At 32.9% G+C, this 15,889-nt stretch overlaps 1 protein-coding gene across 4 annotated transcripts in view; it reads right to left on the minus strand.

The window, feature by feature from the left end:
- HMCN1 (hemicentin 1) overlaps nt 1-15,889 on the minus strand; it is a 464,969-nt gene that overhangs the window by 151,245 nt on the left and 297,835 nt on the right. For all 4 annotated transcript variants that reach the window (XM_077901922.1, XM_077901921.1, XM_077901924.1 and 1 more), the window contains 4 exons: nt 6,152-6,253; nt 5,160-5,336; nt 4,144-4,295; nt 2,901-3,024 (listed from right to left, as the gene is read on the minus strand). In XM_077901922.1, coding sequence (XP_077758048.1) covers nt 2,901-3,024; nt 4,144-4,295; nt 5,160-5,336; nt 6,152-6,253 — 555 coding nt within the window. The remainder of the gene's footprint in view (nt 1-2,900; nt 3,025-4,143; nt 4,296-5,159; nt 5,337-6,151; nt 6,254-15,889) is intronic.

Genomic DNA, 15,889 nt, shown 5'->3' on the forward strand with positions numbered 1-15,889 from the left:
AACAGAAAACAGTAGTATTGTTTTTAATATGTGACACATGAGATAAAAGATATATAACCAGTCTGAGATTAAAACTGCCACATATTAGCAAATTCAGCACAATTAGTGCTATTTTCTAAGATATTATGAAAACAGATACATTCACCAGTCTTAGCACAGAAAGCCCTAAGTAAAATAGCCAATTTAACATCTTGGAAGTAATTTCAGGTAAAATCTGGTCTCAGTGAACAAAAAAGTACCATAACTGTATAAAAATATGTTTAGAGTATTTATAGCATTTATAAAAGAGCATGAATTCTTTATGACGCTTGTAGAAGTAAAAGGCAGAAATAATTCAAGAAAGCAGAATGTTAATTTATTTCCAAATATTTTTCCTCCAATTATTTTTCTTTATGGCTAAAGGAGTTGAATTAAGTTCAAAAAGAAACCAGATTTTTTTTAATTGAGAGGAAAAATGCAAAAACAATAGAGTATTTGTTTCTTAAGGAACATAAATTAAAGTAAATCTAATTATAGCTGAGGATACATATTACTGAAATGCATCTATGTTTTCTGTCCTTTCATTTCCAACTTTTTGTTTAGTCTGAAAAGAGAACAAGCCTCTACCCTTTAGATCTCAGCTTCCTTAGATGTTATCCCTACTTAGCTTTGTGGTTATATTGCTTAGGAAGGGGTATATCATGTCTGTTTCTCATCCTACAAATTACAGTTATTAAATTTAATTATCAAAATCAGCACTGTTGTAGGGTTACACTTGTTGAGATGCTAGACAAAGTTCTCTGAGGTTCAAAGAAAAGGTACAATAGGAATCTCAATCATTTAAAAACCCAATTCTCTTGTTATGGCACCTAGAATATGGTAAAATATCCTCTGAATTTATACCAGGGGAAATTTTTTTACTGAACTACTGTTATAATCATAGGGAAAGCTATTTTATCCACTATCTACTCCTCTTATCACCCCCACAGTCTACAAAGTAAATATGAAGGCGATTGGCTGTTGGGGTTGAATATTCATTAGGCTCCAATGAGACATGAGATTGTCAAGATTATTACTATGAATATAGGAATATAATATATAGAAATAATACTAAAAAAAGAAATAATACTAATGTGGAGCACAGAAACTATGCATCTATATTTCAAATGCTAAATATATATACACTAGCCATCTGATTTTTATAACAGAGGAAAGATCCCACTTTTCAGACCAAAAGGGTGGTACGGAAATGCTTTGGCAAATGATAAAAAAAAATAATGATGTTTATTTTTATGGCTCCTGGAAAATATCAACTCTCTATTGTCTCTCTGGTATACTTTTGATGCTAACCCATGTAGAAACAGAAGGAGCCAATCCCAGATTTTCACTGCTGACTGAAACCCAGAAAATATTCATGTCGACCCTCTGCTTGTTTGATAATAATTGAAGGAGATTTTGTATCACGTTCTTAGATTGACTGATTGAATCATTCTCTAAGGATATTTCAGACTATCAGCATTCCAATTCTTCATAAAACATAAAAATGACCCAATTAGATTTAAGGGAAGTAGTAGATTCCCTTAGGTTGGGTATTTTAGACCTATTTTTTAAAAAAGATTTTATTTATTTATTCATGAGAGACACAAAGAGAGAGGCAGAGACATAGGCAAAGGGAGAAGCTCCCCACAGAGAGCCTGATGCAGGATTTGATCCCAGGACCCTGGGGGATCATGACCTAAGCCAACAGCAGACATTCAACCACTGAGCCACCCAGGTGTCCCTAGACCCATCTGTTATCTCAGACACAGAGCACTAGCAAAGCTAGAGACTAGATGTGGACCCATGCAACTACAGAAGCAATAGAACAGAGGGAGCACAAAGAACCCTTCAGTAGCTTACTAATGCCAACTGAGCCACTTTAGAACAATTAGACATCTAAGTTAGCCATGTTGCAACAAAGTGGTTTTTCTTGTGTTTTTTAAATTAAAAAATTATGACTTATAAGTTACTTGTGATCATTACATTTACTTTTAGCAAACTTGTAAGGAGGAGTCAACCCACATGGTCTGGGTGTAAAAAAAAAAAGATATTTTGAATAGGAGTGGAAGCGAAGTGGGACTTAGGATTGTACACTTGAAACTAATATATCACTGTATGTTAATTATACTGGAATTAAAATAGAAAAAAAAACAATTACTCTTTGAGGGTCCATGGAAAAACAATTCCATTATTCCATGACAAAGGAATATAATGCAAATAAGACACTGAAAAAAAGCCTAAAACAGCTCTTAATGCTAAGGTAAACTAAAATATGGAATGAAAAAAACACATTCTATGAATGCAGGTAAATTAGGATTGAACTTTGTTCGAGAGGACTTTTGCTGTGATAGAATTAGACGTTTCCTTTTGTAACTTATGGCTGTATCATGGGTGAAAAAAACTTGAAAAAAAAAGAAAAAACTTGAATTTTCTCTAAATTTGTGCTTAACTTTTGCTTCTCAATAGTCTTTAATTAAAGACGTAGCATTGACTATAAAATATGCTTATTATAAATATAACCTAAAAGTAATAAAATCAAGTCTTTTAGATTAAGAATAGATTAAGAGAGCTACTTGAACAGTGAGAAGATTATATCTTCCAAATTGCAAAGCTGCTTTCCATGGTCATGTTCTTTAGAGTATTCTATGAAACCAACGCCTAGCATGCTAGATATATGCTTAATTTCTTAGAACTTTAATAAAGGAAAATCACATAAAGTCAAATGTAAGGCAGAAAGGTAGAATTTGATTAGAATTAATACTGTAATATTATCTCTATTGCTCATGGTTCTTTATTGTCAACAACTTCCCTTACCTTCCTCAATGATCTCAGGAATTAAACACATTTTTATCAGAACAAAAATAATTATTAAAATATTTCACCATATATTCTGAGGTCAATGTCCCTTTGTTTCTCCCCAGCAGCGTTCACTGCCACGCAGGTGTATCTCCCAGTATCACTGATTTGAGCACTGGTCAGTGCTAGGATGCGGCCTCCAGACAGAACCTTTCAATGATAAGAAAGACAAATAGCCAACATGCCCTTTAAAGAAACATATATGTAAACAGTCTTTTTTCCCTATTCTCTGAGGTTAATCAATTGACATTTACCTTCAGAAAGATTTCCACTTGGATATTTTATTTATTTTTCCACTTATGTATTTTAAAGTGGGAAAGCATCATATAATCTATTTCTCATTTTCTCTTTGAAAGAAGAGTGTAAAAAGCTAGAACAAAAACTTGGTAATAACCACTGAAAACAAGTCCTTATATACAAAATCAAGTGAAGGTCCAATCTCATCCCATCCTTACTGCAGAGAGAAGAAAAGCCACCAGAGGAGAAAGATGAGAAGTGGGAATAGGAGGAGCTAATCTTCCTTCTAATTTTCTTGGGTAGGATAAATAAGAAGTTATAATTAATAGTGAAGTAGTAGCCAAATAAATTAATCAGTCACGTTCATGACTCTTTTATTCCATTGGTCTAGTTGTCCTTCTAAAATAATGACATTAACACTGGATATTCTATGGTCCCAAATTCTGCAAGCACTGGATTTCTGAGAAAAGCTAAAGAAGTAGAATTGTGGGAGAACTAAGAAATCTGCTAGACAAAATAAAATTAAAGTACGCTTTAAAAGAGATATATGTGCTTCTATAATTTTGAGTCAGTGTGAAGCACTTAAACTGCTTTCTCAGATTCAAATTTCATTTCTACAAGATTGCTTTTCTCACTTTTCTTACTTTATAACTTGATGTTTTTATAAAATTAAATATACTGTATATGGTTCTCTAACTCAGTAATGTTTCCAAACATTTAAATATAAATTTTATGAGGAAATTCCTGTTTTTGTTGTTGATGAACATTTCTTTGTACAAGTTATCTTTTGTGATGCTGGTAGGGAATGAGGATAGAGAGGTAAGTAGAAAGTGAAGCAAATGGTCAAAATATAGTACCTACATATGAAATAGAAGAATTCTTAGATGTACTGGGCTTTTAAAGAATTGTTTAGAATCCCAGTTTTGTGGCTATGGTATTTATGGATGTGTATGTGTATGTTTTTGGATAACCTTTGTTAATTCTTATTCTCCAAATCCTGTGGTAGAGTGTCCTTAAGAAATGAGAGAGTACCTGTATCCCGTTAGCGAAACTAGAGACAGGGCTTCCATCTTTCAACCAGGTCAGACTTGGAGCAGGGATTCCTCTAGCTTCACATTCTAATCTCACCAGGTTATTAACCACCACTGCCACCATGCTATTGCTGCCAGAAATCGATGGGGGCACTGAAAAGAAATAAAAAATAAATAAAAGTAAGATATATTGGGCAGTCCGGGTGGCTCAGCAGTTTAGCACCGCCTTCAGCCCAGGGCGTGATCCTGGAGACCAGGGATCAAGGCTCCCTGCCGGGAGCCTGCTTCTCCCTCTGCCTGTGTCTCAGCCTGTCTCTCTCTCTCTATATATATGTCTCTCATGAATAAATAAATAAAATCTTTTTTTAAAAAGTAAGATATATTAACATCACAGAATATTTCACCTCAAATAATGACAGTTGTGTTTTCACATGTGGGTTTTTCATGGTTTTGTTTTGGTGAGTTTGGGGAGTTCTTTCATATCATTTATTCTAATCTACTGTCTAATTATCAGTATCTCCATTTTATAGGTGAGGAGAAGGAGGTTTTGGTACTTTGTTTAGGAAATCCAGTTTTTAATCACAAAGTATATTTTTATTTCTTGATTTCCAGGAATGTGTATGCTTGTGTGTATATGTCTTCCTCCACTGTATCCATGACTACTAAGTTGTCTTAAAAGCATTATTAGAGACAATAACTTAAAATCTTTCTTTGACCAAAACCTATGATTTTGATAGACAATATTTACAAACAGGGTTATTGTCATTAGCTGATAAGACCGTTGGTGACTATTTCAACAGTTCATCTAAAGCAAACTCACGTTCAACAGCATATGAAACTAGACCATTTTAATAGGAATCAGGAAATAAAAACAGTCATCAGTTTTATAGCACTGCACCTTTAAATAAAGATGACAAAACACACTATGTAAAATATTCACACTGAAATTTTATAGAAGTACTTAATCATTTTGAATGCATTTTTATCCCAGGAAGAGTCTAGGGGAGTGGCACTAACCATGAACCTGAAGACTGTAAAATAACTCTGTAGCTCCAGCTGAGTTGATGGCCATACATTTATATATGCCAGCATCGGTGATCTGGGCACTTTCAATATCAATAATCTGTCCTCTGTTCAAGAAAGTCACACCGGTGGAAGCTGAGAGTGGACGGTTATCTTTGTACCATTTAATAGCTGCAAGGGGAAAAAGAAACAAGTCTATTTAAATTTTTTCTTTTAAAGCTCAATACCACTAAATTGGAGCTTAACTAAAATACTAATAATTGCTTTGTTCTTATGCTTATCATTCAAGTTTAATCAGTTTAAATATGTCTTTAGGATTGGTTTTTGAGGAGGTAACCCTAAGAAAAACATGACTAGCCATGCCAATATAAAAGTATTGAAAATTAAATTATAAAGCAAATATTCTGTTATCTCTAATATATCAATATTGTTTGATAGCAAACTTTTAACCAATTCTATACTTTTTTGTTGTATATATTCCTCTCATCTATAAAAAATTTTAAAAATTTATCTATGCTTTCGATCAAAACCAGAGTATATATACTATTAGCCTAAAAATTATGTTCTTATTGATTCATATTAATAAGTTACCAGTGATGAGAATCAACAAAAAGAATAATACACTCATTAAATGACTGATTTATAAACATAATCGATTTGAACTAGAGAAAAAACATAGTTTTCAACATAAATGTATAAAAAACTACCATTGTGGGTTTTGTGGCCACAGTGAGGACAATAAGACAACTAGTTATTCACATATTTTTACCTTGTGTAAACAATGGGTAAATTATTTCATGTAGTTAGAAGCAGTGAAAATTCAAAAATATCATCCTTTATATCATCCTTATCAATGCTTTACCCTTGTAATGTGTTCTATAATCTTTCATTTATTAGTAATTACTATATTGTGCTCATAAACAGATTTAGCTTTTTCCAGATATCTTAAAATGTCAGTAAGTTAGAGAGTCCACACGTGAACCTACCAGGCAAGGGATTTCCAGCTGCTTTACACTCCAACTGAATGGGATTGTTCACCACCACAGTCTCATTCAGCATCTTCCCTGCATCCTCCAGACTAGGTGGTTCTATAAGAAGCCCAAACATATTGATTCACATAAATAGGATATTTAAATGGAAACTATTTGCTCAGTAGAAATTATCATTCCTTTCTTTCTTTCACATATATACACTGATATACTTGTAATAAAAGTATATTATTAAGTAGAATTAAAGAACAGAAAAAAAAAGATCTTAATAGGTTTTCAGTATCATTCATTCTTCTGTACTCAAACAGGAAAATCCTCAGAATTATAGATTAGCCAATTTGTTCAATTTGCCAACATACAGAATAACACCCGGTGCTCATCCCGTCAAGTGTCCCCCTCAGTGCCCGTCACCCATTCACCCCCACCCCCGCCCTCCTCCCCTTCCACCACCCCTAGTTCGTTTCCCAGAGTTAGGAGTCTTCATGTTTTGTCTCCCTTTCTGATATTTCCTACCCATTTCTTCTCCCTTCCCTTCTATTCCCTTTCACTATTATTTATATTTCCCAAATGAATGAGACCATATAATGTTTGTCCTTCTCCGATTGACTTATTTCACTCAGCATAATACCCTCCAGTTCCATCCACGTTGAAGCAAATGGTGGGTATTTGTCATTTCTAATGGCTGAGTAATATTCCGTTTTAAAGAATTTGAAAAATAAAATTACCCATTCAGACTGTGTGTGTATATGTGTATGTGTGTGTATATATATGTGTGTGTGTGTGTATATATATATATATATACACATACATAGTTAACAAGGAATATACATTTTTTTCAAATGCCAACAGAATATTTTCAAAACTGACTACATATTAGGCCACAAAATCTCAATAAAGCATTTGTAACCATAATTTAATAAAACTCTAACAAAAATGAGTATAAATCAAAAACAAAAATGTAAAGCTCTTTACAGGGGGATAACCTCATTAAAGAGGAAATCAAGACAAAAGTATATGATCAGAAAAAAATAAAACAGAATGAGATTGATTAAAATGAAAACAGAGTGTGTCACCTAGCTGTATAGTATAGTATTCAAGGGAAATCCTAGAGCCCTAATTAACATATCAAAAACTAAGAAACAATGAAAATAAATGTTCCAAACATTCAATTCAGAATCCAGAAAAAAACCAATAAAATAAACCAAAAGAAGTCAGGGATAAGGAAATAATAAAATAAACAGAAGACAATACCAAAGAAAACAATCAAAAACAACTACGAAAGACAATGAAACTCAAAGCTGGTTTTCAACAAGTTTAAAATAAAATATGTCCTCAAGGGTAAATATCTGTATTTCTGGAGATTGTTCCTGAAGACAAAGCCTAAAACCCAATCAATCCTCTCTTAAGTATCTGTCTCCATTTAATTCAATGAGTTAACTCTTACAGCTTGAAATGCCTAGAATGTTTCTATTTTCTGCACTGAATTCAGATGAATGACATGATATTTAGGGACAAAAGACTTTTAAATATGGCTATCTGACTTTTCCAACTGAAAAGGAAAAATAATTAATCCATGGCACATTCCTTCAAAACAGTTATTTAAATACTCACTTGAAGCCTTCTGGACTGAAGTGATCACTGAAGGCTTTGACAGACTATGTAGCTGCTGCAATAAAACATTATGGTAAGAAATGCAACAGCTATGGAGTGGGTTGGCTATTTTTCACTCCCCTTAAGTACTTAAAGAAAAAAAGATTAGATGTCAGCAAGAATGGCAGAGTAAGGACTCCAAAAAATCCACTCCTCCATAAAAGAAACAAGAACACTGGAAAATTTGTCAAAATCAACTTTTTCAGAACTCTGGAAATTAACCAAAGACTTACAACAATCCAACAAGTGTTTATTCAAGAAAAACAGCTAAATCTCATTAAGAACAGTGAGTTTCATGGCATTTTATCTCCCTCTATTCCCAGCACTCTTTCCCCAGATCAGCAGTAACCTTGAAAATAAATAGCCTAGCAACCACAGAGAAAAAAAGAACCTAGCAGATACTGAAAGAGCCAGAATAGGTTAGGAGCTACCTAACAGCACTATTCCTAGAAAACTGCCACTGTTTGACCTGTCTGGTCCTTCCCTGGAAATCCCCACTCAAAGGATTTGTCTTTATTTAATCAGATGCAGAGTTTTCTAGTGCAAACAACCTTTTCCCCTGGGGCAGGTTAAAATCTGTAAAAACAGACTTTATAGAAATTGTTCAGAAAACTCACCATATTAGTTTCGTCTTGCTTTCACAATAAATTGCCTCAAACTTGACAGTTTCAACAATACAAATTTATTATCTTATAGTTTTATGGATAAGAAGTCCAACAGTCTCACTGGGCTAAAATAAATGTCTCAGAAGGGCTCAGTTCCTTTCTGTAGGCCACAGAGGAGAATCTATTTCCTCATCTTTTCCAATTTATAGAGGTCACTTATATTCCTTGGTTTGTGGCCTCCCTTCATCCATCTTTAAAACCAGCAATGGGAACGTGTGAAGGATTCATAAGACTTTCTCACATCCTCTCACTCTGAAGTCCTGCCCCTTTCATCCACTTTTAATGTCCTTCTGATTACACCAGACCCACCTGGATAATCCAGGGTAAGCTCCCTATTTTGAGGTAAGTTGATTAACAACCTTAATTCCATCTGTATTCTTAATTCCTATGAGGCATGTGACCTAACATAGTCACAGGTTCTAGGAGTAAGATGTGACTATCTTGGGGAGTACCAGTATTCCACCTACATGTTAAGTAAATAAACAGAAGACAAAAACAAACAAACAAACACCCAGCAACAGCAGTGACAACTACAACAATAATAACTATGGAAAGAAGAGAAAATTGTTTCCAGAACTGCCACATTATATTATTACTTTTTAAAATTTTAATGTTTTAATTCTAGTATAGTTAATGTACAGTTATATTAGTTTCAGGTGTACAATATAGTGCTTTGAAAATTATATACATCACTCAGTGATCATCATGGTAGGTGTATTCTTAATCCCCTTCACTTATATAATCCATTCCCCCAACCACAAAAGGAACACTCATGCACTGTTGTCACAGTAACCTCCCTTCTGATGGCAACCACCAATTTATTCTCCATAGCTAAGAGTCTGTTTTTTGGCTCATCTCTTTTTCTTTGTTCTTTTGTTTTGTTTCTTATATTCCACATGAGTGAAATCATATGATATTTGTCTTTCTCTGACTGACTTATTTCACTTAGCATTATACTCTCTAGATGCAGCCATGTTGTTGCAAATGGCAACAAGTAATATTACATTACTTTTGTTGCAAATGGCAACAAGTAATATTACATTATATCTATCTATCTATCTATCTATCTATCTATCAACAATCTTATCTATCTTACAATATCACATTTTCTTTATCCGTTCATCTATTGATGAACATTTGGGTTGCTTCCATAATTTCACTATCGTAAGTATTGCTACAATTAATATAGGAGTACATGTATCTTTTTGAACTAGTGTTTTTTCATTCTTTGGGTAAATACCCAATAGTGGAATTACTGGATCATAAGGTAAATACATTTTTAATTTTTTGAGGAACCTCTATACTTTTGTTCACAGTGGTTGCACCAGTTTGCATTCCCACCAACAGCACAAGAGTGTTCCTTTTTTTCCTAAATCTTGGCTAACTGTTGGTATTTCTTGTGTTTTTGACTTTAGCCATTCTGACATGTGTAAGGTGACATCTCATTGTAGTTTTGATATGCATTCCTTTGATGATTTGTGATGTTAAGCGTTATTTTATACCACATTACACTTAAAATGTCTACTTTTCAAAAAGTTATGAGACATGCAAAGAAATAAGAAAGAATGGTCCATGCCTGGAAAAAGAAGCAGTCAAGAGAATATGTCCATAAGGAAGCTCAGATATTGAACTTCTTAGACAAAGACTTTAAATCAGCTTTTTAAAGGGATGCCTGGGTGGCTCAGTTGGTTAAATATCCAACTCTAGATTTCAGCTCATGTCATGATCTCAGGGTCATGAGACTGAGCCCTGTGTCAGGCTCTGTGCTGGGTAGTGGAGCTTGCTTAAGATTCATTCTCTCTCTCTCTCTCTCTTTCATTCTCCCCCAATCCCCCGCTCCACTTCCCTTTTCTTTCCCTCTTAAAAAAAAATCTTAAAATTAAAAAAATAAAATAAATCAGCTATTTTATTACATCCCAAGAGTTAAAAGAAACATGTTTAAAGATCTAAAGGAAAGTAGGAGAATGATGTTTCACTAAATAGAGAGTATTGATCAAGAACCAGAAATTGTAGAAAGAACCAAACAGAAAGTCCGAAATTTAAAAGTGCAATATTTGAGTTGGAAGAAGAAAGAATCAGTAATTTAAAGATAGGTTAATTGAAATTATCCAAGTTTAGGAGTAGAAAGAAAAAAGAATAAAGAAAAATTAAGAGAACAGAGACTCTGAGGCTTGTGGGACACCATCAAGCATTATGCATAATTAAAGTCCCAAAGGAGAGGCAAGAGAGAAAAGAGTATTTGAAGATATATGGTTGAAAACGTCCCAAACTTTGGAAAAAACATTAATGCACACATTTAAGAAGTTCAACAAAGTCCAACTTGGGTAAACTCTCAAAGAAACTCATACCCAAATACATCATAAAAAAGAGAATCTTAAAAGCAGCAAGATGGAGAAGTGATGTACAGGAAACCTCAATAAGTTTAATAGTTGATTTTTCATCAAAAAACATGGAGGCCACAGGGCATTAGGAGACTTATTAAGAGTCCTGAAAGAAAAAGACTATCAACAAAGAATTCTATCTTTAGCAAAACTATCCTTTTGAAGGAGAAATTAAAACCTTCATTGAAAATCAAAAAACAGAAAATTCGTTGCTAGTCTCCAGCCTTACAAGAAATACTAAATGTCCTTCAGGCTGCAAAGAAATAGCAATTCTAATACACATGAAGAAATAAAGAGCACTAGTAGAAGTAACTAATAGTAAAGACAGTAAAACTGTAAAACTGTATATTTAAAGCATAACTTTTTTCTCCCTTCTGATTTAAAAGACAGCAGCATAAATCAATAACTACAAGTCAATATTGATGGGATCATGATGAATAATGGTTTAAAATAAATTTTTAAAATATAGTAGCATAAACAAGAGAAATAAAATGGTACACAAGAAAATAGCAATTCAATATAAAAAGGCAGTAATGGAGAAACATAAAAACCAAAATGACATAATACATATAAAAAGCACATAGCATGGTAGACCATAAACTCTATCATGTCAGTAATTACATTAAATGTAAATGGATTAAACACTACTCAAAGGCACAGAGTAACAGAATGGATTTAAAAAATAAAAAATAAAAACATGACTCAATCATATGTTGTCTACAAGAGACACACTTCAGAGTCCAAGATACGAATAGGTTGAAAGTGAAAGGTTGCAAAAAGATATACTATACAAATGGTAACCAAACAAAAAACAGAGGCTATACTAACATCAAACAAAGTAGGCTTTAAAACAAAATTAGCAACAAAATGGGGCAATTTTAAAGGACACTGTCAACACATAAAAAGATATAACAATTATAACATTTACATAACAACAGAGGTCTCAAGGTACACAGAACAAAAACTGACAGAATCAAAAGGAGAAATAGGTAATTCAACAATAACAGCTGAAGACATTAATATTTCAGTTTCAGTAATGGGTAGAACAACTAAACAAAATCAAAGAGAAAACAGAAGACTTGAGCAACAGTATAAACCACAAATACACATAGAACACTCCATCCAACAACAGCAGAATACACATTCTTCTCAAATGCACATGTAACATTCTCAAGGACAGACTATAAGATAGGCAAAAAACAAGTCTCAATATATTTAAAAATATTAAAATCATACAAAGCATGTTCTCTTACCACAATGGAATAAATTATGAATCAATGATATGAGAAGATTTGGGAAATTAAGTAACACACTCTTAAGTAAACAAGTGGTCAATAAATCATATGAGATATTAGATAATACCCTGAGATAAATTAAAATAAACAGACAACATACCAAAACTTATGGGGTACACATAAAGCAATGCTTAGAGTAAAATGTAGGCTATAAACAACTATATTCAAAATAAATCTCAAATCAATAATCTAACCTTTCAATTTAAGAAGCCAGAAAAAAGAAAAGTAAATCCAAAACAAGCAAAAGAAGATAATAAACATTAGAGCATAAATTAATAAAATAGACAATAGAAAAATGAAAATAAAAAAGACTAAAACCTGATATTTTGTAAAGGTAAACAAGGGCAAAATTTTATTATTTATTTATTTATTTTATTTTATTTATTTAATTTATTTATTTATTTTTTTTAAGGGCAAAATTTTAGATAGACCAACCAAGACATAACAAAAGAGAGAAGACCAAATTACTACAATTTGAAATGAAATTCAACCTTGTAGAATTAAAAAGGACAATGAAGGAATATAATAAATGTGTGCCCACAAATTAGAAAATCTAGATGAAATAGATGATTTCTACAAAGTCATAAACTACTGAAACTGACTCAAGAAAAAATAGAATATCTGAATAGATGGATAAAAATTTAAAAATTATATCAGTAATAAAAAACATCCCACAAAGAAAACGCTAGGCCCAAGTGGCTTTACTGGGAATTCTATGAAACATTTAAGAAAAATTAATGCGAATCCTTCACAAACCTCCTCCCAATAAAGCAGGGAACTTTTCAAATCATTCTAAGAAGCCAGTTGTACTATGATAAGAAAATGAGACAGAGACAGACAATAAAAAAGTACACTACAGATCAAATTCCCTTATGAAGACAGATACAAAAATAATCAACAAAATACTAATAAGTGAATCCATCAACATATCAAGCAAATTAAGCACCATGACCAAGAGGGTCTAGTTCTAGGAGGGCATGGGTGGCTTAATATATGAAAATAAATCAGTGTAACCAAGACAGTGTGGTACTCAAAAATTAACATGAAATGGATTAAAGCCTTAAATGTAAGACTTGAGACCACAAAAACTCCTAGAAGAAAACATAAGGGGAAAGATACTTAACATTATTTTTAGCAATAATATTTTGGGATATGACACTAAAGTCACAACAAAAGCAAAATAAACAAGTGGGACTACAGCAAACTAAAAAACTTCTGTACAGCAAAGAAAACAATTGACAATGAAAATGGCAATGCACTAAATGGAAGAAAAAATTTGCAAACCATATATCTGAAAAAGGATTAATATTTGAAATACATAAGAGACTTAACACAACTCAAGAGTAAGAAAACAAATCAAGTAATGGGTAAAGGACATGAATAGAAATATTTCCAAAAAAAGACTAAGAAGTGACCAACAGGTTCATGAAAAGGTGCTCAACACAACCCATCATCACAGAAATACATATCAAACCCACAATGAAATATGACCTCACGTGTTAGAATGATTATTATAAGAAACATAAGAGAAAATGAGTGTTGGTGAGGATGCGGGAAAAAAGGAACCTTTGTACATTCTTGGTAGGAATGTAAATTGGTAGAGCCATTATGGAAAACAGTATGGAGGCTCCTCAAAAAATTACAAATAGAATTATCGTATGATCCAGCAATCCCACTTCTGGGTATATAATTAAAGGAAATGAAATAGCATCTCAAAGACATTTATCTCAAAGACATATATGCCCTCCAGTGTTCACTACAGCATTATTCACAATAGCCAAGATATGGAAAAAATCTAAGTGTCCAATAACAGATGAATGGATAAAGAAGATGTGATATATATATCTTCTAGCATTTAAAAGAATCATCGTGCAATTTTGAATTTAGGTAAGCACTGTTTTAGACAGTAACATTAGTAAGGTAACAATATCTTATGTTAATAATAAATGTCTGCATACTCCAAGAGGTTGAATTCCATTCAACTTGTTGATTTTTTCCTCTGTTGTCCTTCTTCCAAAAGCTGCATGTGGATTACCATGCCAATACCACAATACCTACTTCTGAACATATCATGGGCTAGACTTTACCTATGAATTTTTTTTTTTACCTATGAATTTAATTACTCACAGGTATGAACTGACTTTTTCAAATCCTGGTTAAATCTGATTGAATATATAACTGATTTAAAAGTGAGTTAATCCTACCCAACCACCAAAATTAAGATATAGTGAGTAATAAATTTATTTATACTAAGATAATACTAGAGTTCTGAACTGAAGTGATCCATTAAAAAAAAAAAAGAAAAGAAAAGAAAAAAGAAAAAAAAATTTCCCTGCAATATTCCCAAGTCTCCTTTAGGTCACAAGTGAGCTATTAAGCAAAATACAGAACCTTTTAAGTGGGTGTTGGGAGATGTTAGCCAAGCGAATACGTTAAAATAATTAAAATTAAACTAAGGGGCACTCTACTAATGTTTTTATCAGACAACTAATACAGACCCAAGATGGTTCCTGGCCAACAGTAAAGGCACCAAAACTTCAGATATATTTGTTAAAAGGTTGGTGCTGTGAGAAGGGCCAAAAGCCAATGCATTTGGCCAAAACAGTTGTTAAGCTACCATTTACAGATGATAACTAGGAAATCAGGCACCAGGCTAAGCTTGTAGTTGTAAGCATGTATAGTCTTTCATTCAATCCTTACAACCTTCTGATTATAGTAGTTATAATTATCCTTCCCATTTTATAGATGAGAAAACATATTTAAAGAGTTAACCTCTATGCCTGTTGTCCTCATGATATTACTTGGCAGTATAGGGACACAAATTCAAAGTCCATGCTTTTAACCACAATATGCCACTTCTGGGTGCTTCACCTTGATTAATCTTTCCTGGGATATAATTAAGTGCAGATGTAATGAATGCTTGAGCCATTAGGCCCCAAGTAATCATCTGTTTGTGGAAACATCTGTCTCACTTGGCAAATATCTGAGGTTTAGATAAAATTTCATAGTTTGTTCTAGAGAATTAGAACTTTCAGAATTATGAAACTTTGATGATCAAAAAGGACCACCTACTGAGAGACTCTGCCTTCTCTAATGGACAGAACTCCACCTAAGAAATGTAGGGGATCACAAGAATGTCCCTCTCCTCATGATCATGACTTAGTCTTCTATGTCTTCCAGGAGCCAAACCACCCTTACTTCACCTTTTTGAAAACACTTTTTTCCATGCTTGAAAAGAATGGAAGCATCTACAGTCTTTATTATAAGAAAGGAAAATATTAAACAATTATAAAGCTGAACTTTTAGGATTTAATATATTTAGAGAACAATTACGGTAAATACTCATTTGCTGAATATGTCACCCCCCCCCCCAAAAAAGAATACGTCACCCCATCAACAGAGACTGGGATTAAAACAAATACTCAAATAGAAAGCAATTATAAGATTGGTTAAATAAATTAATAAAGAAACTAAATTAAATGATAGCTGCTTTTCTATAGATTTTTCAATGTCCCTCTTAAAATATAGCACCAGGACTTGATACAATACTTCAGAAGCATTCAGAGAGCAAAAATATAATAGGGCTAATTCCTTTCTCGTTGTTTGTACTGTAAGTTTCTATTACTGACTTCTAAGATTAATTAGCTTTATTATGAAATTGAATGATTGTATCTATAGTAATTACAAAAAACCATTGACATCTCCAGTATTTCAATGTGTGGTGTCTTTAACCCACTCTTCTCC

This window comes from Canis aureus, chromosome 6 (genome assembly GCF_053574225.1).
Source record: "Canis aureus isolate CA01 chromosome 6, VMU_Caureus_v.1.0, whole genome shotgun sequence".
NCBI classification, from domain to species: Eukaryota; Metazoa; Chordata; class Mammalia; order Carnivora; family Canidae; genus Canis; species Canis aureus.